The sequence below is a fragment of the Coccomyxa subellipsoidea genome, assembly GCF_000258705.1.
Source record: "Coccomyxa subellipsoidea C-169, whole genome shotgun sequence".
Classification (NCBI taxonomy): domain Eukaryota; kingdom Viridiplantae; phylum Chlorophyta; class Trebouxiophyceae; family Coccomyxaceae; genus Coccomyxa; species Coccomyxa subellipsoidea.
In genome coordinates, this window is record NW_005178034.1 from 1225245 (window position 1) to 1252500 (window position 27256).

At 54.6% G+C, this 27256-nt stretch overlaps 6 protein-coding genes across 6 annotated transcripts; 3 read left to right on the plus strand and 3 right to left on the minus strand.

Annotated features, from left to right (window-relative positions):
* Positions 1 to 1271: 1271 nt before the first annotated feature.
* COCSUDRAFT_47692 (hypothetical protein) lies at positions 1272 to 9825 on the minus strand (the record flags this gene model as incomplete). The annotated part of the gene is made up of 20 exons (XM_005647268.1): positions 1272 to 1382; positions 1727 to 2065; positions 2321 to 2548; positions 2876 to 3240; positions 3541 to 3758; positions 4115 to 4317; positions 4609 to 4763; positions 5090 to 5267; positions 5404 to 5484; positions 5665 to 5901; positions 6338 to 6446; positions 6764 to 7014; positions 7164 to 7294; positions 7486 to 7645; positions 7943 to 8152; positions 8376 to 8462; positions 8588 to 8752; positions 8899 to 9211; positions 9443 to 9537; positions 9781 to 9825. The coding sequence occupies 20 exons, from the start codon at positions 9823 to 9825 to the stop codon at positions 1272 to 1274; spliced, it is 3681 nt and encodes a 1226-aa protein (XP_005647325.1).
* An 892-nt stretch (positions 9826 to 10717) lies between these two features.
* Positions 10718 to 11777, plus strand: COCSUDRAFT_42401 (hypothetical protein; the record flags this gene model as incomplete). Its single annotated transcript, XM_005647269.1, has 5 exons — positions 10718 to 10921; positions 11017 to 11102; positions 11210 to 11321; positions 11411 to 11605; positions 11736 to 11777. The coding sequence occupies 5 exons, from the start codon at positions 10718 to 10720 to the stop codon at positions 11775 to 11777; spliced, it is 639 nt and encodes a 212-aa protein (XP_005647326.1).
* Positions 11778 to 13759: 1982 nt separating this feature from the next.
* On the plus strand, positions 13760 to 20724 carry COCSUDRAFT_42402 (HIT-like protein; the record flags this gene model as incomplete). Its single annotated transcript, XM_005647270.1, has 12 exons — positions 13760 to 13897; positions 14293 to 14511; positions 14794 to 15016; positions 15137 to 15195; positions 18294 to 18440; positions 18603 to 18764; positions 18916 to 19095; positions 19264 to 19388; positions 19926 to 20091; positions 20193 to 20300; positions 20409 to 20516; positions 20689 to 20724. 12 exons carry the CDS (start codon positions 13760 to 13762, stop codon positions 20722 to 20724), a joined length of 1671 nt encoding a protein of 556 aa, XP_005647327.1.
* Positions 20680 to 24382, minus strand: COCSUDRAFT_66394 (AAA-domain-containing protein; the record flags this gene model as incomplete). Its single annotated transcript, XM_005647271.1, has 8 exons — positions 20680 to 21063; positions 21244 to 21438; positions 21676 to 21896; positions 22158 to 22433; positions 22677 to 22813; positions 22945 to 23099; positions 23208 to 23404; positions 24368 to 24382. The coding sequence occupies 8 exons, from the start codon at positions 24380 to 24382 to the stop codon at positions 20904 to 20906; spliced, it is 1356 nt and encodes a 451-aa protein (XP_005647328.1). The 3' UTR covers positions 20680 to 20903.
* COCSUDRAFT_83708 (hypothetical protein) lies at positions 24088 to 24732 on the plus strand (the record flags this gene model as incomplete). Its single annotated transcript, XM_005647423.1, has 3 exons — positions 24088 to 24167; positions 24294 to 24400; positions 24521 to 24732. 3 exons carry the CDS (start codon positions 24088 to 24090, stop codon positions 24730 to 24732), a joined length of 399 nt encoding a protein of 132 aa, XP_005647480.1.
* A 579-nt stretch (positions 24733 to 25311) lies between these two features.
* COCSUDRAFT_63919 (hypothetical protein) lies at positions 25312 to 26893 on the minus strand (the record flags this gene model as incomplete). Its single annotated transcript, XM_005647272.1, has 4 exons — positions 25312 to 25536; positions 25793 to 26072; positions 26244 to 26527; positions 26870 to 26893. The coding sequence occupies 4 exons, from the start codon at positions 26891 to 26893 to the stop codon at positions 25312 to 25314; spliced, it is 813 nt and encodes a 270-aa protein (XP_005647329.1).
* Positions 26894 to 27256: the final 363 nt, after the last annotated feature.

A 27256-nucleotide genomic window follows, 5' to 3' on the forward strand; every position in this document is an offset into this window, starting at 1 on the left:
CCCAGGACATCCTAAAGACGCTGACAGCCACATCTCACACACCTGAGTTTGCAAAAGGCCCTCTAGAGGCCCTCAAATCTGCAGCATCAAGAAAGATATCGTGGAGTAAAAACCTGGAAAACTCACAACCCTGCTCCTGGCACCATTGGCAGTCAACGAGGATCTGTCGTCATGATACTTGATGTCAGCCGCCTAATGCAATATCAATACTGCTGTATCACACGGGCTTGAGGACACAATCACTGCATTGACAATATGGCAGACAGCACCACTCTCACGGCCCTGGTAACACAAGTGATTGTCAATACCCAGACTTAATACAGTGCATACATTGCTCACATGCTGGCAGGCATACATCCACAGTACCCACAGCAAGCCACAATGCTTAAACTCTTTCGTACAAATAAGCTGTACTGGGCTTTGTTGCCCTTTATCTGAAGGAGGCAGCCCCGTGGTCTTGTATTTCAATTTTCTTCTCAATGACAGGTATTCAAGACGTTGACCAAAAATCTTAAGAGCCCTCTCACCTATCTCACTTAAACAGAAATCATGATCACTCGCTCACCGCACACGGATGCAGCCCCGTGTGAAGGACATACATGTGCTCACCTACCAGTGCTGACTAGTCCTGAAATCATGCATTTCAGCACAGGCACTCGGAACAAATATCCAGAACATTCAAGGCGCCTGTCGCTCAAGAGTGTCTCATCCTGCCTTGCCTTGCATTAACTCAATCTTGTCTCACCAAAATCGGTCCTTCCCAGAGGAGCTCGAGCAAAATCCTTCCTTTACTCAACCTTGCACACCCATGATCCTGTCTGATTGCATTTTCATTCTGCCAGAATTAATACCACGTCCTTGGGGAGCTCGCCAAATCTGTAAAGCGCACACTGACAGCAGATACAGAGGTATGTAACCTTTGCATCAAGATCACGTCCGCACACCGCAATATGCAAACTGTTGGCACCTGGGTCAAAATTGGTAGCTGGGTCTGTAAGCCACGAGGAGCTGTGGCAGAATGTAGAGTAAAGAATTTGGACTTTAGAAGCATGTCGTGCGTTCACTGGCCCATTGAGCAGCCTCAAGCTGATCAGCAGATCTTTGCCGGCGAGATGCAGCTAGCAAAGCTCCCCTGATCAGCTGTGCCCTATTGCCTATAGCCTTTTATCTTGATCACCACTTCAGCGGCCGTCCAATCCGCGGGTGTTTGTCCCTTGTTTCTGGTCCCTAGCTTCGGACCCCCTGATTGTCATCTTGTGGGGCCATCCATCCTAGGAAAACTGGTTGCCCTGGGACTCATACAGGGCCTGCAGGAACCTGGAGGCAGGATCCTGGCTGTGCACTGTCTGCCCCTTTCCATCCTGCCCTTGCCCCTGCTCCCCCTGCACCAGCACAGCCCAGTTGTCAGACACACAACCGTCACGCACTCACGCCATTCAAACGCAAGAGTTGCTGACACATATGTCACATTCAGCCGTCGACTCACTGCCCATGCCGGCGAGCAAACGCTGATGCACGTGTACGAATCATCAGTGCTGCAGAGTATAATTACACAACCCAGCGAGGTGACTACATGTACAGGAGACCAGGAACATGTGAAGACGATTTACACATCACATCAAATCAGTGCCGATGCAGGTGCCCAGGTGCAGTCTGATGGGGTTGGCAGTCATTTTAAAAAGAGGGATTGGCAGTTATTAAAAAAGGGGGATACGCGCGTGCGCACCATGCCGAGTGTTTCTGTGAGGCCGAGCTTGCGCAGCTGGCGCAGCTCATCCTGGAACAGACCGGCAGGAGCGCTCTCGCAGTGGTGCAGCGCAAACGCATCAGCGCCAACGCTGCCGTTGCCGGCCCCGGCGAAGAGCGAGGCGGCCGCCAGGTGGCTATTGTGGTCATCGGCCGCGCGGCCCCAGGGGTCCCGCTCGGAGGTGGCGAAGGGCGACTGCTGAGGCGGCTGCGGCTGCACCGCCTGTTGCATGTTGAGGCTGCCCATGCGCGAGGCCAGCTGCCACATCGCCAGCTCGGCTTCCGCCGCTGACGGCGACTGCGGCACCGAGTTGAACCCCTGCAAACCACACAGAGAATGACTCAGCACCACCACAGGTTCTTTGAGGTGCCGCTTGCCGAGAAGTTGCATCTGCGCCATGACATCCAAACAACGCTGATGTTGCCACTTGGCTATGGTTGGCTCACACTTGGCAGCAGAGTGGCTGACTGCAGGGGCAGGTTAGGATAGGCTGCAGCGACAAACATGGAGAACATGACAGGGAAAAGAAAGAAAAGAGATAGAGTGCGTTGAGTTGGGCGGACGTTGCTGCACCTGGAGGTTGGAGGAGCCATTGCCGTAGTGGAAGTGGGGGGACGCCAGGGGGTCCGTCTGGTGCGCCGGACCGAAGCTGCCGCGCGGGCTCTCCAGGTCAAAGCCGGCGGCAATTGGCGGCGGGTGCGGTGGCGCGCTGAACATCGACAGGTTTTGCGCCTGCTGCGCCGCCGTTGGAGAGAAGAGATCCTGCAGCCCCAGCGCCGACTCCGGCCGGCTCAGACTGGCCTGTGCGCACAGTACCGCCCTGTCAATTGCTGAGTAATACATAAGGAAACGCCTGTCCATGAAGCACCTGCCTCCCGGCAGGAGACTGGAAACTGAGCCAGCATGCCATTACATCTGATAGGTCGGTACTTTCTTAGTTTCTTTATGGTCTGATGGGTGATCCACATAGAGTGCCAGGCTACCCAGGGATCGTCATTTGATCTGAAATAATCACATCTGTCTATCTTCCCTTTCAAACACGCGTGGCCATGAGCCTGATGTTGGACACCACGAGAGAAAGTGATGAGTCAGAATGGCTGTTGGACTAAAGCCAACATTATGAAGCACCTGGTGCAGCTGGTTGAGGGCGAAGGACTGCTGGCGGTGGATGGAGGCGAGCGCCTGGCTGTACACCGACCGCGCAAACTCCTCGCTGCCCATTGGCGGGGGCGGCGCGGGGGCGTTGGCGCTGTGGTTGTTGGGGTGCGCGGAGAAGGACCATCGGCGGTGCGCCTGCTGCAGGGCGGCGGGCGAGTTTGGGTAGGTCAGCAGGTCCATGGAGGCAACGCCCCGGGAGCCCGCGCGGCCGCCGCCATTGGGCGAGTGCGCGGCCTGCGGAAGGGTGTTGCATGAGGAGTGTACGCGGCGGAAGGCGCCCGCGCTGCCCCCCGGCGAGTCCAGCGGGCCGCACGGCGAGCTGCTGCTCGCGCCGCCTGCGCGATCACAACAGGCACAATCCCTCAGCACTTGCTGCTGTGCATATCCACGTGCTGTTCCTTCCACAAACAATTGATTGCAATCCGGTACGTGCTGTATTTTACCCCGTTGCAATCTGTGTGGATTCAACGGTAAAGCTGCTGCCAAGTGTAGAAACTGAAAATGCAGGCGAGGCTGCTGCGAGCGCCTCCTGGTGTACCGCAAAGAGTGTGCAACTGTTCAGGAAAGGTTGGCTTTGCGGCCGTTGTGCCAGCAACACCGACGGCGGGTGGGGCAAGAATTTTGAGGGAGGGCACCGTTGGGGGCTGCGCTGAGGGAGCGGAAGAGGCCGAAGGAGGAGGCAGAGGAGAGGGATCCGCCAGGGGTGGCGTCGGAGATGCGCGGCGTGCACGGCCACGACTGCAGCTGAGCGGCAGCCGCCTCCAGCGAGCCCTTGGACGACGCGTCGTCCGCCGTCCAGCCGCCCGCGGCTCGTTCCTCGCTGCGCCGCCCGTTCTTCTGCTCCTCCCTCAACCTGCACGCAAACATCCCTCTCCCTTCAACACGCAAGCCCTTCTGTAAAGACTGCCACACGGGGTGCCACGCCCTGGCATTGAGGAGCACGCATTGCAGAAAGCGAGCATCTGTTGAAAACCACCCAAAAATGCCTGGCCGACCCAGAAGGGAATAGTGTGGCATTTTATTGGAGCTTATGTCACACTGCTGCACTCTGCCAAGAGTTGGTGCAGGTTTCCCGTGTCTTTATGGGAAGCATCATGTCCTCAATGACATTGAAGGTCATGAACATCGCAGGAATCCTGACGTATACTGTCCCTTTCTGTCGGGATGTACTACTCCTGACCCATGTCCCCAAGGCTTTTTGACACTCACCACTGCACGGCGGCGATGGCCGCAGCCAACTCAGAGGTGGCGGTGGGGGAGTAGCCGGAGAGGTGGGCGAGGCAGGAGGGCCACAGGGGCAGCTCCGCGCGCGCCAGGCGGTCGGCGTGCAGCACCGCGGCCGCCACCACCGACGGCCGGTAGTTGAGCAGCTCCGACTGAACCAGCGCCGCCCGCGCCAGCGCCTTCAGCGCCTGCTCACACACACACACCAGCGTATTCAATTCTCCAGGTTCAAAAAATACTATCTTCATATACACGTTCATCACGCCCCAGGCTTCGTGAGGTCAGTATTTTCCAAACAATAAACAAATTATGCAAATTGGCTCTCTCGTTGGCCACATTGCCACATGGGTAATGTCGAAGGCAGACAACCTTCTCCCTACAAGCTCGGGGTGCGAGTTCTCCTCAAGACACACAGGGACCCAGGCGGCAGAAGGTAGCAGGGAAAGAATGCAGTACTAAAAAGGGCAAAGGGGTTGAACGGGAGGTGCCTGGGTGATGCGGGGGCCGTCCTGGCCGGGCTCCAGGCGCTCGAGGTAGAGGCGCAGGCATCGTAGCGCGCTGATGGCAGCCGTGTCCTGCCGCAGTGCGGCCAGGATTGTCTCCTTCATCGACCCCAGCGCCCCCAGGGTGAACCCTGCGCAAACCCACAAACCCTTCAGATGCACATCTCAAAAATCAGCACGCTTGGCACACCAGACGACTGCAGCGAGAGACTCATTTTGCTCGATGCTGATGCACTGAATACACCTGTTAAGGAGCCCAGTCTGATGTGGCAACAAGTCTTTTGCCGGCAAGACTTTGGGAGAAAGGCCTTGTTACTCACTGCTAAGTTGGGTGGTTGCTGTAGCTCTGAAGCGCACGGTGTACCAAACCCAGTTTGACAAAGAGAAGCAGGTACTGTCTTGGCCAGTGAAAGACAACAAGGGTCTGTCCTCTTCTGCCATAAGGTGGAGGGCGGACCTGTGTGGGTGGCGATGCTGGAGAGGGCGGGCAGGGCGTCCTTGCTGTGGTTGATGTCCTGGCACAGCGCCAGCTGCAGGCACGCCGCCGCAGCCAGGGGCAGGCAGCCCTCCATGCCCCCACCCCCCACGCTCATCGCCCGGTCCAACAACAGCACCGCATCATGCGCTGCCTCCTCCTACGCCCAGCAGCCATCACACAGTCAGCACATATTCACACATAACGTGAATACACTAGAGGATGATGATGCAGACCATAGGACAAGCTTGCCGTCAAGTATGGGTGATATATGGCATGCAAGAGCAGCGACTCACCGAGAAGTTCAGGGCCTGTGCCGTGGCGAGCAGACTGCCTGCCACTTCTGGGCGCTCCTGCAGATAGCCGGCGCCCATCGCCTGTACACAAGCATGGTCATGATCAGGTTCAGAAGACGAATTTCTGCACGCAACGTCACAGTACATGTTCTTGTCCCATGCCTCAAAATGGGTGTCTGCATTTGGAAGATGTGGTGGAAGATTAGACTGACGCAAATGGAGTCACGCTCAGTCTGAGGATAAGGCACAAAAATAATGTACCTGGAGGTTGAGGTGGTGTGTGGCCTCAAAGTCAGCGACTGCTGCATAGGCGGAGGCGACGCGTGCAGCAGCGGCCTCGTCGGCGGTGGCCTCAGCGGCGACGTCCTCGGGGCGGCAGTCCTCTGGGGCTGCGCCGGCCGCCCAGCGCCAGGGCTCCAGGCCGCCGCAGCCGGCAGCCAGCCAATCGGCCACCTCTTTCCCGGTCGCCTCCAGCCGGCCAGTGCCCTCTCCAGACCCCTGCAGGTAACAGCACCAACAGTAAGTGCGCTGTTTGCCACTATTGTATTATTACAGGTCGGCAAACCCAAAGCCAAAGGCCATAGGGCATACACGCCGGGCGTCTGCAGCCAGATTTGCAGGCCATTAGAGAAGAAAGATGGAAGGCATACAAGGCAGTGCGAGCACCAAGTAAGGAGGTCTGCCTCGCAATGTATGTACAGTGCTTGCGACATATTGAAAGGGAGCAAAGACAGTCTGACGAAGCTCAAAGGTACCCACATGGACCCACAACCAGGCAGTGAGTCAGATCAGGTAAGGGACGCAGACGTGCCAGGCACTGCAGGAATCAGGCAGCAAGGTGAGCTCTCCAAAATCGACACAAAGAGGTCTGGTGCGGGGAGAGACAGCGGCGTGCCTGGAAGGGGGAGGAGCCGGCGGCAAGGATAGCGGCAACGGCTTCGCGGGCGGCGGAGGCACCGTCGTCGTCCTTGCCGCGGCCCTTGCCCGTCACAATGGCGATGCGTGTCGGCAGCGCGTCCGCACCCTCGGTCGCCACCTTCTGACTGTTATAACAGTAAGAACCTTCCTCATCAATCCCGCTTTTGCCAGATTGCGGCCATTTATAATACAGAAAGTGATAAAAGGTGGCCCCAAGCCCAGCTCATGTCAAGAGGGGAAAGGCATACAAATATATACAGCAGATCACTGCTGGCAGAAGCATGCAAGAGACTATTGAAGGAAATTGTCTGGAGTGGAGACATAGTCACAGGCAGAGTGACTATTTCATGCAGCAACTATTAATAGAGTTGCAGTGGCCTGCACAAATGTAGGAAATATAGTACTGCCAAGGACAGGGAACACAGAAAACAGGCCAGCACACCGCAGGTCGGAGAGCCAGGTGTAGAGGCTGAGCGCGGCGACGCCGGCGGTAAGGGTGTGGAGACAGAGCTCGAGGTAGCCCGGCGCAGCGTGCGCAGCGCGGCGCAGCAGGCCGCCGGCCGACGCGCGCCGGTGCAGCACGGCCGCCTGCCGCTGTGGCCAGGCACAGCCAGTGTCCCAGAGTGTGTCTATGATGGCGTTGTAGACTATGCTGTCCGGTTTGCACCCCTTCGCCTGCATCGCCTGGAACGCCTGCGCAACCCCACAACATGACTTTATCAGCCTGAGGCAGTGCTTGCAGCTGCTGCATAAAGGTGAGTAGCACGCTTGGCAGCCAATTTTGTAGTGAAAGCAGCAAATGGGGATGAGGGGGTGATGAGGGGGTGAGAAAAGGGTGTGACCTGCAGGGCGAGCTGCCATTTGCCGCCGCGCTCGTAGGCGGAGATGAGCGCAGTGTAGGTGACCACGTCGGGCGTGCAGCCCTGCTGCTGCATCAGCTCAAAAAGCTCCCGCGCCTTCTCCCACTGTGCACCTACACACACACATACACGTTCAGCCACATGCAGGATCACCCTTGTCCTGCCCCTTTACAGCCCCATGCAATGGTTTGTGAGTGCCACAGCTGGCCGTGCAAAAGGTTACTGAAGACTTTGCCAGTTACTGGGGTAGTAGGTTACTGCAAACTGCTGTAGAGTGGCGGGCTGAAGTGAGGGGAGGCCCTACCTTGGGCGCATGCGGTGATGAGGGAGTTGAAGGTGATGACGTTGGGGCGGCAGTTGTCCTTGAGGCACTCGTCGAAGAAGCGCAGCGCCAGTTGCCATTCCCCGCTCTTCTCGCACGCGCTGATCAGGCTGCTGTACGTTATCACGCTCCGCTCGCAGCCCTGAGCACACCAACACCATGCGACCCAGTCAGCCACCGCCTTCTCCTGCAGCTGTCCTACCAATGCCACTAATGCACCTAGAGTCTGAAAGGGAGTGTCTCAACAAGCACTCCAGAGGCTCACAAAAATAGCAAGCCATGCCCTGTCATACTTCAATGTTTCAACCATCAAGCACTCGACAAATTGGTTCTCAGGTATCAAGATACCCATTCCTACTGCTCATGTCTCAAGGGCAAGACAAACAGTTGCCTGCAGTCTAGCAAGCAGGTGGCATGCAGGGGAGGGAACGGGTGAGACCTGCTGCACCATCTGGCGGTAGGTGTCAAGGACCTGGGGGAGGTCGCCGGCCTTGGAATGCGCGGAGATGAGGGCGTTGTAGGAGGTGGTGTTGAGCGCGTGACCGGCCGCGCGCATCTCCTCGTACAGCTGCAGCGCCGTCTGCCACTGCCCGCTCGTGTTGCACGCTATCATCAGCGTGTTATACGTCCGCGTCACCGGCTCTATGCCCTGCGCGCCAGCCAGGGATCAGGTCAAGCTGAATGCATACAGAGAACGCCTGGACGATTTCCAAGGCAGCCCATTGAAGTTCTGAGTCAATGGTTGCCATATGCCCCAGCGCCCAAAACATGACGCTCATCTCCTTTGGCAAGGCCAGTACTCAGGGTCAGGCACTACATGTAAGTAAGGACGTTCAGGATGAAGTCTGGGGAATGAAGGTGCATGGGCCCACCTGAAACTTCATGCGGCGAAGGACCTGCAGGGCCTGCTCCCACTGCCCCAGCTTCCCGTATACATCGATGAGCGTGTTGTAGGTCACCTGCACATACCCCCCATAGCATTCAGCATGCTGGTTGTCATGCTCAGTGCTTTGCAAACTCAAGGAGGTGACGTGTCTCAAAAAGACAAGCATGCGGCGGTCAAGCATTGGGAGCGCAGACTGACCACATTGGGGACGATGCCGTCGCGCTGCATGTCCTCCCACACATCCAGCGCCAGCTTGAGCTGGCCGCACTTGATGCACACGTTCATGAGCGCCGAGTGCGTGTGCACGTTGCGCTGCACCCCGCGCCGCTGCATGTCCGCCGACAGCTCCAATGCCCGCTCCAACTGCGCAGCAATATCACTTGAGCCTCACCCTGCCTTGCCTGTCCTTGATTCTTCTTCTTCTTCTTCTCCTTGAGAAGAGCAAAGCATACTGCTGCATGCTGCAAGGATGTCGTTAAGGGCGCCAAGAGCCGAGAAGGGGGCAGCACCTGCTGGGCGCTGACGCAGATGGAGATGGCGGCGGTGTAGGTGTAAACGTCAGCCAGGCGGGCGGCCTCAGTGGAGTCGCCCAGGGCGAGTACGTGGTCGAAGAATTCCTGCGCGCGGTGCGCCAGCCCCGTGCGCGCCAGCTCCTTCAGCAGCGCAGCGCACGCGCGCGAGTCCAGCCCCGGCAGGCATGCCGCGGCCGTCGCGCCGATCGGCTCGCGCGCCGGCAGCCGCCGGATGCGCCACACCAGCTCCTCTACCGACACGCCGCCCCCCGCGCCCTTGTGCCCCCGGCCGCCACCCCCGGGCCCGCCCCTGTCCGATCGCAATGTTGCTAATGTCAGCCACCCTTCTCATGCCTCACAGCCGCCTGGATGCGCTCTGATCTTGGTGTTGATAACGGGTTTCGTCAGCACTCCAAGGTTGCTTCAGATAAAAAATAGCAGAAAATGTGGCTGAGGGGGCAGCGGAGCATGCCGGGAGTTGCGCCCGCGGCCGCCAGGGAAGCCGGGTGGGGAGCTGGGGGATGCAGCGTTGCTGATGCACTGGCCGCCCCAGCCGACCGCGGCCCGATCATGGGGGGATCCCGGGGAACCCGCCCAGCTGCCGGATCGGTGTATGTGACGGTTGCATGCAGGGTCCTGCACAGAAGCAGCTCTCACTCACTTGATGAGTCATGGAGGCGCCAGGGGGGCTGCCAGGCTGCAGCAGGGCTCTGTGGGGGGGGAGAGGGTGTGGTGGAATTCCATATGGAGGCTCTTGAGCAAATGCAGGATGGATTATCGCACAATCGCTGCATCAACACCCCCCCATGAGCAGTAACAATTCAGCGCTCCAGACAGCTTATGGCACGAGCGGGTTAAAGGATAGGCTCGAAGGCACACCTTGCTTCCAAAACCAGTGCTTGCTATCAAGACTGGGCCTTCCATGCAGGTTCAAGTCTATCTGGGCCTGATCGCCACTGAAGCGCTCGCAATGCCGACCAAGGTGAGTGAATCGCAGGATGTATCAGCAATGTGATCCTGCACAGACGTTGTCGATCGGGTTATGAAGACATTGAAAACGCTCTTTAGGGCCGCGAACTAGCTGCTTCCTTTCTGAATTTTGTACGACCGCGCGATAAGATCTGCCCCCACTCTCACGCAATCTAGTGGAACGGTACGGCGCGCTCCCAATCCTTCACATTTGAGGGATTTCAAGCCATTCTGATACAGAATATTGAAAGCTGAATTTTTCTGACCACCTTGTCAGTACAACCACTTGCAAAGATCCGTGTTATCGAGATCGATCTTGCACTTTCTGGGAACGCAGCCGGACGGGTGCGAGATAATGTGTGCTCATCATCTGGATCAGGCTGCTCAACTCGCATTCTACAGGGGACATCTGTTCCACCGCTTTACAATTATGTTGTAGAATAGAAGTTAACACGTTTGAAGAATGAAGCACATTCTGACTTGTCAGGGCCACACTTACTGTCAAAGACCGCTCCATGCCGAACGACGATTAGTAGTATGCTGCCAAGCAAGCAGGCAGCCCAGTCGCAATTTGGACAGTACACAACATTTATCAAGGAGAGCTTTAATAAGCACTATTTCTTTGCTTCCATCGCTCTCTTTGTGGGCCAGCGCACAAGCAGATGAAGAAAGCACCGCCACTGTAGTCGAATCCCTGGCGAGCCCTGCCAGTGCAGAGGTGTCACAATATACTTTTTTCCTCTTCAGTAGATTGCCTGAATTTTGCTGCCAAGACTGAGCACCATTCGGATCCAAAATGCCTGTCTAAACGATTGGAAATGAATCCACAATCAATGCGCTGCCTGCAATGCAGGTGTTTGGCACGCTGAAGGACGACATCCTAGCATACGAATTCCAGTACCCCACCAGAGTGGGTGGCAGGCAGCTGCCCATCATCCCATCTAGGAAGCCTGAGCGGTACTCCTCTGCTGCACCGCTGTCAGCCGATGCTCGGCAGCGCATTGTGTCAGAGCTCGTCAGCTTCACAGACAGAGTCACCATCAGCGTGACGGTGAGGCCCTGGACCATGTAAGATGCGAAAACTGCCAGCAGCACTTGGCATGCATGGAGCTGAGTCCTTATGCCCATGCACCGTGATGGTTGCAGGTCGGCCCTGCCTCTGGCAAGCTTGCAACAACGCCCCTCCAGGAGTGGACGGCCAGGGAGGTTGCCAACGCAGTGTTGCAAGACAGGTGAGCCACTCTGGTAGATTTGGTCCCTTGTCCTTACATTTAGCCATGTGTTGTAAACCTTGTGAGGCGTCCTTTTGATTGTTCTGCAATATTGCTGTGGCGTGCAGGTCCACTGCAAGGGTGACCACCGGGCAGAGAGTGGCACTGAACACCATTGAGGAGGCGGGTCAGGAGACCAGGGATGGCCACCCCTACTGGACATATGAGCACACCTCACAGGTATCAACAAGAGCTTTCGCCACAGCTTGTCTGTCCTCCACTGCTCGACTTCTTGACTCTTAGTTACATGGGCAACTGTGTCGCTGCAGGGCTCGCCGAGCCTGGCCAACAGGAGTAAGGAGACGTACCGGCACAGCTGGTCTGTCACCAGCTACAGGCCAGGCATGGATGGCGCACCTTACCTCTACACGCTCACGCTCTCATGCCCAGATGAGGAGTGGCCGCAACTGGGACCTCTCTACGCCCAAGCACAAGAGTCGTTCCGCCTAGTCGACACTACACAGGTGACTTTTCTGCTTCCTTGTGAGACTGTTAATTGTGAGAGTAGAAGTGGCCATGCTTGTGATGCTGTTGCAAGTCAGGTGGTGCTGCACTGACAAATGTCCTGTCAACTGTAGCTTGTTGTGCCTGCAGGAATATGTGCCACCCGACAAAGATCCGTGGCGCTTCTTCTAGGACGTCACTCCTGGAATTTCTAGCAGAAATGTAGATGCTTGGCAACTCAAATGGGACCATGCTTTTGTGAGGAAATTGCAACCCATGAGCCTTGCAAGCTCTGAGCGACACAGGCAGTGTCTGTGACATGGCATTCCATTGTTTTGGGACACGGGCACTGCAGTGCATCCTGTGCGGTTGAATTGTGTGACACGGTTTGCTGTATTCGCGTTGAATTTTGTCTTTGTAGACAGCCCATGGGCCACCGTGACGATCAAGTGCACACCTGCCAATCTTGCATGCAACCTATGATGATCAGGACACGGTGCCCATGACATCATGATGACACAGCGGACTTCTCGCGGGGACTCCGGCCAGGAATTGCGGATCTCATATCCGACTCGGATATAGATATCAGATATCTATATAACATACCATGATGGAGTCCAGCTGGGGCCCCGGGGGCTGGAACATCACTGATATACTTCTCAGAAGACACAGGAAGCTGAGCTGAGACTGGAATAAAGAAGCCAGGGAGACTTCCAGTATACTAGAATTCCAGAAGGAAGGAAGGAAGGAAGATCTTCCTTCCTTCCTTCCAGATCCCTCATCATCCATTTTTAGGCATTCCAATGTTTTAACCCCTTTGGCATTGGGCAATTTCGTATCTAGAAACCCTAGAGTTCAATTTGGAGCTGCAGCAGCTGGAAGCATATCGAGGTGGCCCATCTCCAACTGCAGAATCAAAAGGACAATAGCAGCATTGCGCAACCTACTTACCTTGCACAAAAACTCTTGTTCGAAAGGCACCAGATAGTTGCAAGGACTTGACTGACCGACAAGATGAAGCAATCCTCACAAACCTCGTTTCCCCATATAGGAGCATCAATACAACCATTTGGAGATCTCACAAACAATCCAAGCAGGTAAGATTGTCCATCTTTCAAAGTCACAACTTCACACTGTCTGAGAGTTGTCGCCTGAACGATTACTTCCTCACGCAGGGTGGGTCAGCAAGCCCAAGGTGCTGCCATAAAAACGCACATACAAGCATTGAGACAATCAGGCTTACCAGCTTCTGTTCTCGCTGCCTTCAAGAACCAAGTGAGAGCAGCACAAATCCTATTTTCTGCATATCTGGGATGCAGACATGCTTCTGCTAGCTTGCTGGAAACACGGCACAGTGAATGATGCAGATGCAGCGTCAATACGTCAAGAGACGTTACTTATGAATCTCTAAAATTATCTCGCGCAGGCAGGAAGCCATGCGCAATGTTCTCCGACCAATCCTTCTCAGTGCACCGGAAGCCACAACAGGTGTGAATTTTAAGAGGGCATTGTTGTCCAATTCAGTTCGACAAAAGCAAGTCAAATTCGCTGAAACGCCTTCAATGGCAATGGCATACACAGGTCACTTGGTTCTGATGAGGTTCACCCAGAGGAGCAGCAGTCAGATGTTGCCTTACTGCGAACCTGCGCATCTGCCACAGATCTGGAAGTGGCGTCTGTGCATTCCGCAAGCCACTCACAGATCAGCGCGACATGCTTTGCTCTCAAGGGATCAGGTGCGCTCCGAATTCGAGCCCCGGCTTGCTTTGCCGCACGCTTCCCTTTCTATGGAGGCGGGGTAGCTGACGGAAACCACACGACCTGATTAGCTCCCTGCGTGGCTGCAGGGCTGATGGGGGCCAAGAAAGCCACATGTGGGGACCCATCCGCTTCCTTCCCTGGATCAGCACAGGACTGTGCATCCGACGCCGGCGGCTCTGGATCCGGGATCTCAGCCGCGTGGACCCCCCGCAGCTGCATGGCTCGCCTGCACGGCACCGGCGCACCTGTCAAGGGCAGCAGCGCAGGCACACTCCCATCCTCTTGTCTTCATCGGCACCATCAGTACATTCAGTACTCTTCAAATTTTGCGGGATCAAGTTTAGCAGGAGCGTGGCTGTGTGGGGGCAGGTTCGTTGAGCCCGCGCAGCTGTGTGACGGCAGCGCCTGGGCCCATGGCGGCAGGCAGGAGGCGGCTGCCCCTGTGGGCGCGCAGCCTGGCAGCGGTGGGCAACAGCCGGCTGCAGGCGATGGCGCAGGACTGGAGCCAGCAGCAGAGCTTGCTCGCCAGCATGCACCTGCACCCGCACGAGGTCAGCACCCTCCCACCTGTCAGCCTGTTATCTGACTTTTGTGGCCACATGTTGCCTTCATGCTGCCTTTAACAAAGGAACCTCAGGCAATGATTGGGATAAGCATCCATTGTGCGATGCTCCAAATGGACATGTGGTGAACAGTCTGATTATGTGGATACCAGGAGGACCAAGAAGCAGAGCTGAGCAATGTGGAGGACAGCCTGAGCGCCTTTGCAGAGGAACTCCAGGGGCAGGATGGTGCCGAACCAGAGGAAGACTCACACCCACAGGCGAGCATGTATTACTCTTGTCTTTGAAGGGATTGGATCCATCTTTGAAGTGGCTCATTCAACATCATTTAACAGAGCCTTCAATGCTAAGGCCATATGAGTGGTCACCTCTGTGTCTTGCAGGGGCAGCGAGACAGTCAGATCAAGACAGAACCCAGCCGAGAGGGAGCAGTTGCAAGGGAGAATGATGTCAGCCTGCTCCCACGCGAGGGATCTGCGCTGTCAACACAGGCGCTCAATGCAGCAGACAGGGAGGAAGACAAGCCAGCCACCCTGGAGAGCTTGGCCAAAGCAAGGTCGACAGCCCCAAGCATGGCATCCCAGGGCCAAAGCGCCAAAGTGGTGCGTTCTACATGACTGCATGCTGGGGCAATTGTTGTTATTATTATTGCACGCTATTCCTGCCAGCGGCAAGGTGCGTCTGCAGACAAGCTGCATGTGCAGGCTGCCAAGATCCTTCCCTTTGTTGGACTTGTCTGATCCAAGCAAGGCCCAATCAACCGGAGGCAACACCTATCCAAAAAGCACAGTAATGTGTGCGACACATCTCTCCCAGCAGCTCTTTATACCTTCCACCGCATAACTGGTGAACTTTTGCACAACATGGCACTGTTCTGCCTGCAGGCTGACCTGGTGCGCATGTGGCAGCGCCAGCCAATGACAGTGCACTCTCTGCCCCAGCAGCGCTCTGTTTCACGTGTGGGCAGCTCTGGCCTGGAGCAGGGGCGAGGCAGGGCTGCCGGCGCACCCAGCCGGGGATACATGAGCCCCCTGGTACTGTCCAAGGTGCAGAGCTACCTGGACACAGCTGCCAGCCCCTCTGGCATGCAGGGCACACCAGACAGAGGTGCGCCGCAACCCTTGAGTGTCTTCAATGGCTCTGCAAAACTGGATACATGAAGCTCAGTGCTACTACCAGAGGATGATGAATTTGGGCCAATGCTGACTGGTGGGCAATGATGCACAGGTGCAGCGGGTGTACGATCAGTGCTGAACACTGCTAGGAGCATGACTGCTGCAGAGCAGGTAGGTCACAAACATGCCCCTGCATCATGCATGCATGCGAGTGCCCCAATTCTACTCTGCAGTACCTCAGGATTTGGATTGTGCACAGGCCAAGCGTACACAGTGGTGGGGCAAAGGAGGACTACTGTTCAGTGAGAAGTGATGATCTCTGTGCGCTGCTGCTATACTGCCGCGCAACAGAGGAGACTACTGTGTGCATCCGAGTACTGTCCGGACAGCAATGACTAGAATGGCAAGCCTCGCAGTGTTCTTACTTACTTTCTGTACATCAGTGTGCTCTTCATCTCCTGTAGATATTGATATAGCCACAACCCAACTACTTGTACATGACTGCAACTGTGTTCACCAGGCCCCTTGATATCGATGATGTCGACAGCTCACATTGCCATGGACAACGCTGATATCATGATATTGTACAATCAGTGTCAGGGGTTCATTTCATGGATTGTCTTGTACATAATTTAGAGGTTTCAAAGAATCCGGGCTTCCACAAAAGCCACAAGTGACTACGCATGTACAGGTTCCTGTTTCCCCAATCAAAGAAGAGCTTACGTCATGCTTACTTTTAATCTCCAGTTGAGCCTAAATGCGTAAACCCCGATATAAAGCTGAACTCACTTTTTACCGATATCTCTTTCCCCAAAAGTCACCAAGGTATGGTGATGTCAAAAAGACGGTGCAAAGGCAACAAAAAATCCGCAAAACAACAGGCAGGAGCAACACCATGGATCATCTATTGCTTTCAATTCATTGCATGCCTTGTCTGTTTACAATGATCAAATGTTGTTCAGGATGTCTTGCTGGTGTAATGCGCGACCATCTTCTCTAACCATTGCTCATCCTTTGCAGACAACATCAATCTGGCGGGTGCTTCCTCCTGAATTTCCTCAGGTTCTTCTTCGCTCCCCTCATCATCTGCATTGCAGGAGGGACATGGCTTGCACATCCACTGGTAGCTGATGCTCTGCATGGCAGTAAGACAAGGGGAAAGCGTGCTGCGCAGTTCAGATACAGTGTATGTGATTGCAACTCTGAAGCGTACCACTGGAAACTGCTGCAAGAGCGGGAAGCTGCTCTGGGAGTTGCTGCCTCCTGATGCCTTCAGCAACTAGCTCCCCAAATGTCGCGACTCTTTTCGGCTTGCAAGTCAAAGCTGCGGCTGCTGGTGATGCAGTGGGAAGGGGAGACTGCACTGCCTGGCTGCACGCTCCATTGGCAAAGAGGTCCCGCTGAGCTCTTGGGGCAGCTGTGTCTTGGTTGTTCAGCGCACGCTCTGGCTCAAGGCATGGGAAGCAGGCGATTGGGCTGAATCCCTCAGGCCTTTGTGCCTCGCTGTTTCTGGCCCCATGCTGGTCCTGTTTCTGGTAAGAGCTGGCCAACTGTGCGTCCGATGCTATAGAGGCTGTTGATCTGGCTCGCTTCGTTCGCACTGGGAATGGGGATGGCGTGGCAAACCTGTCACAGGACAGCACATTATTAATAAGGAAGCCCATGAAAGTCCTGCACTGAAGTTTGATTCACGCATAGACTGGTCTTAAGACAAGTCACTGCAGGACTATTTACAGAGGATGCAGTAGACTCACTGGATCTGTGACAACGATGCAGCATCCTCAGCAACTTCAACCTGCGATCCTGGGGCATCAATAGCACAGCCAGGTTCTTTCTGTGCGCTGCACACAGTCTTGCTGGTGAATATAGGAGAGGCAAAGAGCACAGGTTCTGCCTGAGGATTGGTTGACGGTTTGAGAGGCGCAGAAGAGTCTTTGCCCTGCAAAAAATTCAAATGAATGTGTGATCGTTCAAGGACCCAAAATTGCAAGGTGATCTTGATATCTTGTATACTTACCCATCACAATCTTCTCACCTGGACATTGCGCGCCGCCTTAAAAGGTGTCACAGGACCGTAGAAAGTGTCTGTGTGCTCTTCCATAGCTTGATCGACCGTACAACACTGAAATTCGGGCACTTGTGTTCCCGCCTGTGCCGATTGAGATGCGTGAAAGCAGAGTCGACACAAGGACGTGTCGATCAAAGGGGCGCAGTAGCAGAAGTTTTTCGCTTCTGATCAAAAGGGATCGGTGCAATTCAACATGCACTGTGCTTGCTGTGCGCATCTTGGGTCCTTCTCTCAAAACCCCCAGCAACAGTGACTCATCTTTACCGATCGACATCGCTGAAGTTGAGCTTTAAATGCCAGATCTTTTCAGGCATCAGAATTGTGTGCGTGATTCTCTGTCTGCCTTCTGCGTTGCATGAGAGAGTATGGCGGAGCGTGTGCAATATTTCTACTGATGGAGACCCATTGACTTGCTCCTTTGTTAAGTCGACCCAAAATGCTCATGTTAGGGCCAGATACGGCCACAATGTTATGAACGAAGATCTAAATCTGCCTCAGGAGGGTTCAGCACAGATCAATCTGTGCGACGGAACAAAGCTGCTTGTCAAGGCTGGTGTTCCCCTGCACCTTGGAAGACAGCACCACTCCTCACTGTCTGCTCGAATCAGCAGGTACTGCCCTTTCAGCTTCAGAAATTTGTACTGATGCACGGCATGCCGATATTCAGATTTTGTTCGAGAACTGGGCTTAAGGTCCACTGCTTGGTGTTCAACCTCAGGCACCATTGTGAGGTGAACCTGATCGGCGCCGAGAATCTCAGGCTCACAACTACAAGTACCAGCAACAGCACATTTGTAAGAAAAAGCGATGGTCAGATGCTCACTGTCCTCCCTGGTACCTTCCCTCGCCCCACTGTTTTGACTTTATTGGATGGTACTAGTCTGTGAGTTGCAGTGACCTGCTCTTTCTACATTCCCCATCACACCAATTCTATTGAGGTGCAGGACAAAGAGCAGATGTGACTGACGGCGACAGAGTCATCCTTCTTGCATCAGATCCATTGGAATTTGCAAAAGTTGTCTTGAATAGGGAAGCTGAGCAGCATAGAATGGAAGCGCAAGACAGAACAGCAAGGTCCGATGATGCTCAGTACCATTCACTGCCTGGCTTCTAGCATGATATCACTTCTCAGATGCACAGAGTTTTCGTGCCTTGACATGGCTTGTACTGCAGATCTTTGGGGCCTAGTTCTTCGGTACAGCCTGACGCCGGTATTTCTCATGCACACCCCAATGGAGCTCCACAGGCAGCAGTGCTGATCCTGGTAGGCCCACCTGGCTCTGGCAAGAGCACATTTGCAGAGGAGCTGAAGCAGAGGGCACCGGGACACTGGCAGCGCATCAACCAGGTCTGCGCAGTGTCTTTCAATCATCAATTGCACTGACAATGCACATTACAGTTTGTCATGCTCTTTACCGCCATTCAACCATTACTTTCCATGGCCTTTTAGAAAAGTACTATCTGCTTGGAAGAAGTTCTGCAATCGTGATACTGTCAGTGCTTCTTGCAGGACACGATAGGCGGTGGGAGCAAAAAGGGGACCCGGCAGCAATGCGCAGCCGCTGCTCGCAAGGCTCTGGACAAAGGCAGCAGCTGCGTTATAGACCGGTGCAACTTTGATGCTGCCCAGCGGAAAGATTTTGTCGCGCTGGCTCAGGACGCCGGCTGCCATGTAAGATCCTCAATACACACATGCATTTATCAATGAACCTGCATCATCCAGACATCTGTCATTGCCATGCATCCATGAGGGATTTGTATAACCTGTCTTCCAGCACGGGTGGAGGGAGTGCCAAAATGAAGCTGGTGTTGTGGTGGTGCAGGCGCATGCAGTGGTGCTGCAGCTGCCAGCGGCCCTGTGTGCAGCGAGGGCAGCCCAGCGCGTGGATCATGAGGGCGGCCTGCAGGGGGCTTCTGCCAAGAGCGTCGTCTACAGGATGGCTTCCCAGATGACCTCCGCCGGACTGCCCAACGCCACCACAGAGGGGCTGTCATCTGTCATGGTGCGCACTTACCCTTGCATTATGCTTGGCTTACAGATGTCTTTGATCTGCTGTGACGCCTTCTTGGGAACATATTGCTGCTTGATCCTTTCTTGCATGTCATGAATACATCACTGCCGGCGTTCAAAGATACGGACTAGTGCATAGATTCTTGCGTGGTGTGCACAGGTGTGCAGGACGGAGGGTGATGTCAAGCGGGCGCTGAATGCGTGGGGCGCATATGGGAGGTCCTCTGAGCGGCCGATCGACGCCTTCAACAAGGGGTTGCCGCGCAAGCACACCCTGCACGACCTGTGGGCCAAGCCTGCCAGCAAGGCAGGGAAGAGCGCCACAGCACCACCCAGATCAGGAGGACCCGGTGCAGAGACACGGCCGTCAGCCGCTGCTGTTCCCAGGCCTGGAGAGCAGGCAGGTACTGGCAGGGCAGCAGCCCAATCACCACTGCCTGCACCCTCTATGGATCTGAAAGGCACGACCAGGGATGACAGCAAACAGGCGGGGAGCAGTAGGCAAGGAGGCCCGCAGGCCAAAGGCTCTCAGGCCCCGGCCAATGCCTTCTCTGTGCTGCTCTCCTCTGCAAAAGCATCGGCGTGCACACCTCCACAGCAGCCGGCTCCGAGGCCGCCTGCGTCAAGACAGCCTGGCTTTGGGGCGTGGCAGGACATTCTGCACCAGATTGTTATGCAGCCTGAAAGGTGAGGTGCTGTTGAATGCACGATGTAAGGGACGGCAAGTGTTTCCTTATCATGCTGTAATTCTAGATCATTGTCAGGCTGAATTCACATGGTGTCCTGCTTCAGGGAGTGACTGAATCGACCGGTGGTGTGCAGGTATCGGGATGAGAAACCGGAAATGCGCGTAAACGAGCATTGCGTGCTCATACATGATGCATTCCCCAAGGCGCACCATCATGCGCTGGTGCTGCCTCGGTGCGCAGAACTTCACGACATGACCAGCCTTAGAGCAGAGCACGTGGCGCTCCTGAACCACATGGAGGTCCGTATCCTCATAAACTTGTTGGCGAACACCAAGCAGGCTGCATGCAGATGGGAATTCAGAGTGAAAGTAGGCTTGCAACTTCCTTGTCTTGCTTGCAGGCTGTGGCACAGGAGTGGATATCGCAACATGAGAGCAAAGCAGGCTATCTACTGGGCTTTCATGCCATACCCTCCATGAGCCACCTACATCTGCATGTCATCAGCAAGGTGATGTACGCTGCCTCTGATTACCTCACACCATTGTGAGAGTCTGGGCAATCTGTTGATATATCATGAAGCTTGCAGACTGCATCTGAAAAAGTGTGTGTGGTGCAGGACTTTGACTCGCCAAGGTTGAAGCACAAAAAGCACTGGAACTCGTTCACGACACCATTCTTCATGCAGCTGCGCGATGTTCGAGCACAGCTCCTGTCGCAAGGCAAGGTGACAGTGGATCGCACAACCGCCGAGCAGCATCTGAAGGATGACCTGCGATGCCAATGGTGTCAAACTCCCATGAGAAACATGCCAACCCTCAAGGCTCACATTGTTGAATGCAAGCAGATGTGCCGGACATGAAGCCCTTAGCATATGGGGAGTCACAGCACGAATGCAGCTACTATTTTACATGGAACTTGAGAACGCCTATTGATACAAATGATTATCTTGGATCTCTAAAAGGATGCCCGAATGAAAGGACTGCACAAGCATTGACCAAAATCCCTTGCCAGCACCTTATCCCACCACACTATTGTAACTATGTAATTGTTTAGTATTCTGTACAAACTTTTACAAGTTGCTTGATTGTAGCAATGCATTTGCTGCAACCCCCTAAGAATGTGTGCCATATTCCTGAGTCCACTGGTCAAAGCGGTGCAGCTGCTCCTGGTTGACAGAGGGCCTTATGGACTGCAGCGCCTCCCCAAAATCTCTCAGCTCCATGTGTCTGACCTGGTCTGCAGACACTGTGGTGACCGCCTGGCCCAACTCCCTGCACACACAGCCAGCAATCACCCCCCACGAACACTGCAAACCAAGAAATCCCCGCCGCGATTTCTCATTGCCGTGTCTTCTCATTGCAGTGCACAACACTCGCCGCAAATTTTTAGCGCCATGTCTTGTCAGACCAAAGCAAAAGGCTCGGTCAAAATTGAGGGAGGCGGGTGCTGACCTGATGGGGATGATGGCAGCCTCCCTGCAGAGGGCAGCCAGGTCGGAGGCGCTGTATTTGGATGTGGCAGTCACAACGCGCTCCATGTCCGCTCGGCTTAGCCGTACCGGCTGCCCGCGCAGCAGGTGCTTCAGCAGCTCCCGCCGAGCGTCCGCGTCCGGCATGGGAATGTAGATGCGCTTCACCAGCCGCCGCCTGCGGTACCCACCCCAACACCTCACCAACCTCTCCTTACTTGCATCGGCACTTTCAGGCTCCCCACCAATGCAATGACTGACTCAAAGTCCATGCAGAATATGTAGCCAAAAAATCAATGTGGCCCCCTTGGCACACCTCAAGATGGGTCTCCACATGGCATCTGACAATTGAGCAGCTCACTCGAGAGCGCATGTACAAATTTTTCAGAGCAGGTACAGGGAATGGGGAGCATACCTGACAGCGTCGTCGAGCTCCTGGGGTCTGTTGGTGGCGCCGATGACGACGATGCGCTCGGAGCCGTTCGCGACGCCGTCAAACTCGATGAGGAACTGGGTCTTGAGGCGGCGGCTGGCCTCATGCTCGCCGGCCGAACGCTCAGACAGGATGCTGTCGATCTCGTCTATGAAGATGATGGCAGGCTGCATCTCCGCCGCCACCCTGAACAGCATCCGCACCTGCAGCAGAGAATGGACCCAAACTCACACTGCATGCTATTCCATGACTCCACCCATCATTGGGCATGCAATGCTTTGAGCCAAGAGACAGGACACAAGTGCATGCCGCCCCCACCAGGAGGCCCTGCATTGATGTCCACTGCCTCTGGGACGGCAGCTGGCTAGTATGAGCAAGCAGCTCTGCATCGGTTCCATCCTTGACACAAGCCCCTTTGCCCGCTGCTGCCAGCTGCTCCGAGAGGCCCATGTATTGGTGCATACATGCAAGAGCAGACACTGGAGAGGGGACAGCAGCGAGGTCGAGGGTGAGAGTGAGGTTGAACGCGCCAGCTTCTCGGCCTCGCCGTGCCACTTGGAGGTGAGGGTGGAGGCGGAGATGTTGAAGAAGGTGGCCTGCGCCTCGGACGCCAGCGCCTTGGCCAGCAGCGTCTTGCCGTTGCCGGGCGGCCCGTACAGCAGCAGCCCCCGCGCCGGCGCCCGTAGCCCCTGGAACAGATCCGCTCGCTGCGCCGGCAGAATCACCATCTCCTGCAGCGCCTGCGCGGCACAGAAAGTGCTCCCCTCACATCCCTCCTTTCTCACAATCTGCCGGATCTGATGCACACATCCCTTGTGTCTGTCTTGCTAGTGTCCCTGTTCACAGAGCTGCACCTGCACCTTCAGGGGGGCACCACAACTCGGTTGGACCCATTCACACCCTAGCCCCATAAAAGTAGGAGGGTTGATCTGGTATCTTTGTACAATGGAGTTGACATGATGCATGGATCAGGGGCCAATGACATGAAGGGCAGGGCGTGCCTGCTTAGCGGCTGACAGGCCGGCGACGTCCTTCCAGCGCACGCTGGGTCGCGTGTCCAGCACCTCACCCTCTATCACCTCTCGCAGCCTCGCCTCCTCCTTGCCCCCAAGCCCAGCCCCTGCTCGCCACCAGCATCACCCTCAACACCAGAAACAGAAAGTACAGGAAAATCCAAATGGAGAAATACCTTGCGTCAACCATGATTGCAGAGAAATGAAGCTGCCACACGTTGCCCGTACCAGGACTCACCTGATCTTCCATCCTGCTTGCTTCCTGTCTGTGCAGGCTGGGCAGGTGCTGCTCTCACGGCACGAGTTGCAGGCACAGAGCTTTTGCTGCTGACGATCCGCTGCGGTGGACGGCGCGCTGATGTGCTTGCACCCCCAGACTCCAGGTCCCTCAACCTGAAATACCATCAGCATTGCTGTGGTGAGGAACATCAATTGGCGTCTGCATACCATCATCTTTTAGACCAAGCATAGGCAACAGACATGTTTATTCAGGCCACCAACCTGCTGAGGACATGCTGTTGCCAGGTGTTCATGTCATCCCGCCACTTGGCCACGTTGCTGTAACCTGCACCCAGCCCTGACGACTGCACTTGCAGGGACAGTCCCTCGTACACAATATTGAGCCCCATGCGGTACAGCTTGATGGCATCTGCCTGTGCGCCCTCCACGTCTCTGTTGTATGCACGGTCAAAGGCGTCCTGTTCCAGTGGAACAGTGTCAATAAACGTTCCCCTTGAGCAGCACTGCTGTACTGGGAGCAGCATCATCAACGCCAAGAACTCGCTTCAAGGTCACCAAGGCACAAAGAACAAATGTGGAAGTCTCGCCTTTGCCAACTCATGATATCCTCTGAGCTTCTCCAGATTTGTCTTCACAGTCTTTGTATCCGGTTGCAATGCTTTAGAGGAGCTTGACTTATGCACATGCTCGCCATCTTGTGAAGAGGATCTGAACAAGCCCCACATCAGATGAAGTCTCAAGCGAAGAACTGCCTTCTGCAGGATCTGCCTTATAATTTCTGACCAATGTGTCAGCCTTGTAACCATCGCATTTTTCTGATCGAGGCGATGGGCACCACGCTATGTGAAGTTGGCCTTGTGCAATTTGGACCACTTATGACAGATACGAAGGACAAAATCACTCCCAAGTTGACAACTTTGGTGCACCTCTGATCATAATGAACCAATCGACAAGGAAAGCATGGAAAAGTGAATGGATCTCCGGAGGTGCACATGCAAAAAATTTGACGCCGTCTTACAGCTGCGGCCTTGATCAAGAGAAGGAAGAGTTGGCTTGGACGAATTCCTGTTTCTTGCCGATCTAGAAGTGTGTATTGAGACATTGAAGCATTGTATACCGTGTCATGAGAGGGAATCGGTAAATGGCACGGTTGGGAGTGTGGCAACTGAGAAAGCTAACGTTGAACTACTGCAATATTTCAGGCAGCTCAAGGGGAGCAAGGTGAAAAGAGACTTCTGCAGTGCAGATCTTGTGTGCTGATCGCATTCTGTGGAGTTAAAATTAATTTTGACACGCTTCGCTGGAGATTAAGACGAGGACCAGATGACAGACCGATTGTTATAACAGGACCTTTGTGGAGGACTACCTGCCCACCTTCAAGCAGGAAAACCCCCATTTGCAGGTCCTCGAAGACTTGCAACCTGGAAGACACCCATATCTCAAAGCAGAATACCGTGAGTATCAAGGGCATCCTGCTGTGGGCCTCACCATGTTTCTCTGCCAAATGCTAAGTGATTTTGCTCATATAAATGCCTACACACCCTGTATCTTAGTGCATATTGGCATGCCCGCAGGGAATGGAAGGGTGAGGACGGTAGGGGTCAAGAATGAATTGCCAGATGGTGTTCTCCGGCATGCTGTAATGCTGAGAAGCGCAGCTGGCCGATCAACACATGTCAAAGTGAAAACTCGGCAGGTTCAGCCAGCCATACGGACTGAGGATGGCAAGCATCAGCGAGCATCCCCCAGTGTGCAAGGCATGTGGCAGCCAAGTGCTGCACTGTGAATTTCTCTGCAGACCTATTTAGACCTGCAGGCACAATGCTGATGGTCCCAGTCACTGTGAGATAGTATGGCAAAGAAAATCACAGTGGTTGTCATGTCTTTTGTCAAGGTCGCTTTTACATGGCCAGAGCACCTTGCACCCTTCTGTGCATGAGTGCAACACCAAGTCAGTCTTAAGGTTGCAGTGTATTGTACGGTACAACGGCATCAATTGCCAATTCAGTTAATAGCATCCGGTGTTGACAGTGCTGGAAACTGATTATAGAAGAAAATAATCGTCGCCTGGCTGCGGTTCATGATGACCAACAACATTGCAACATCAGTATTCTGTTCTCAACATCTTTCTCTACGCATAGAAGTTACACCCTTCCAATGCCTGCGCGATTTCTTCCCTCATCTTTGCCAGTCCAGTATGCATGTCAGCGGCATGGCCATCCCATGCCACAGTGTTCTGAGCAACTGAGGGTTTGCTGCATGTCAACCTTCTTGAGACACACGTCAATCGTCCTCAGTAACAGAGATGAAGGCGATCACCGGACGCGTAGTCCCTGAAAGCAGCTGTGAGCTTCTGCCCATCACATCAATCACTGGTGCCCTCCCTGAAAATTTCATCGTCCTCCTGTGCATCTTTCTTGAGGTCATTGCTGAGCTGGGAAAGATTCTGCAGCAGTTGGAGCATGCTGTTCATATCCTTCTCACTGCTCTTTCCAGACGCTGCAGCCGAGGGTGCTGCTGCTTTTGGCTGCCTGGCTTCTGCTCTCCCTGCACCATTCTGAGTGCTGGTGGGCTCCTCTTCCACCACAGCCTGCAGCAGGTCCAGCAACATTTCAAAAGGGAGCCTGATGATGACAAAGCTTGAATGCTGGAAGGTAACACAGCAACACTGGAGATGAAGCACCTCAGGTTAAAATATGCATGCAAGTCTGTCTGCAGCTCCACACAGATTGGAGCGTGGTCGTTCCTCCCATCAACGACTTCCTGTTAATAAGTGCTTGAGTCAACATGGAAATGACTCATTTCAAATGAGTATTATTATTCCATATGGGCATGACAAAGCTCACCAGCTCTGCCAGCTCTGTCTGGAAACTGGCAATCTCGTGCGTCCAAGCATCCAGCTCTGCTGACGTGGCGGCAAGCTCGGTCTGTGTGCCAATGAGGGCAGCACGCACTGCCGAGCGCTGCTGACAGGCCTCTGTCAGTCGATGGTATGCTGACACCAGCTCTTCGTCTTTCTCCTGGAGTTCCATGCGGGCATGAAGCAACTCCGCATTGTTGGCCTGCAGCCGCCCGTCCCTCTCCACCAGTGCTGCCCTCAACAGTGCAATCTCCTTATCCTTGCCCCTGCAATAGCGGCAAGTCTCTCAGGTCGATCGGTTGTTCTGACAATGGTACATCCCTCCAATGGTCTGCAGGAATGTCTGACACTGTCATGCCCGCCCACGATGGTCAGAATATTTCTCAGATGCATGGCAGCCGTTTATTACTCAGCGTATAAAAATATTGAAGCCGCACTTCATTGCCCGCTTAGTTTGCCCCAGCTCCGCAGTCTTGCTCTGAAGATTGGCCTTGGTGACCCCCAGCTCCTTTCTGAGAGCTCTGGACGCATCTGTTGGCATCAATTGCTGCACTGCATTTGCTGCCTCAGCATTCTCGTGCTGGGCCACTCTACGCTGGTGCCGTGGTGGCGCCACGCGCAACCGCTGCCTGCCCTCTGATACGGGCATTGTCTGCAGCTTGAGGGGAAGTGGCAGATCAGCCGAAGCAATGTACATCTCCACAGAGCCTTGTGGAGCCTCCTGCATGTAAACATTCTCTTAAGATCGGCATTTCAGAATGTGTCTGAACATAAAAAGCCCCTTCACCTAAGTTGTCAAGTGGGTGACGAGTGTGACCACCTCGTTGGTCTGCTGCGCAGAGGACGAAGCATCGTTGTTGGTAGATGCGGTATTAGCCATCCTACTCAAAGTTGGTGGCTGCAGCAAAGTTCTGCAGCTTCGCCTTGTCCTCAGTAACGACCCCATATCCCTTGAGGAGGGAAAAGGCAGGGCCTCTCTCTGTAGGCACACAAGAATACTGTCACAAATTTCTTTTCACATTAAGAGGTTTGATTGTGGATGCTTCGCACAGGTTCAGCGCACCAGCGAGATCTTCACTTGCAACATCGTTCTTTATAGGCTCAAGTCTCTCTACGCAGAATTTCAGACTCTTCTAGAGACACATTTATCTACACTCAACAAGTTCTCACAAATTGCAACTTGTCGTACTTGTTGCTTCGCATGGCTGAGGATTTGATGCTTTTGCAAGCATGAGTCATCATGCGTCACGTGATGAATTGGGACCTTCCCATCGAAGAGGGGGGCCGATCTGCGGAAGATGACATCAAATTTCCACGAGACACTATATAATACTCAAATGAACCATCTGGGATCCAGACACTGCGTGTGATACTCTGTCTCTAGTGCCCATGCATTGAGCCTGACAGAGCCAAAGCTGCTGCAGTCGCCCTCATTTAATATCATTTCTTC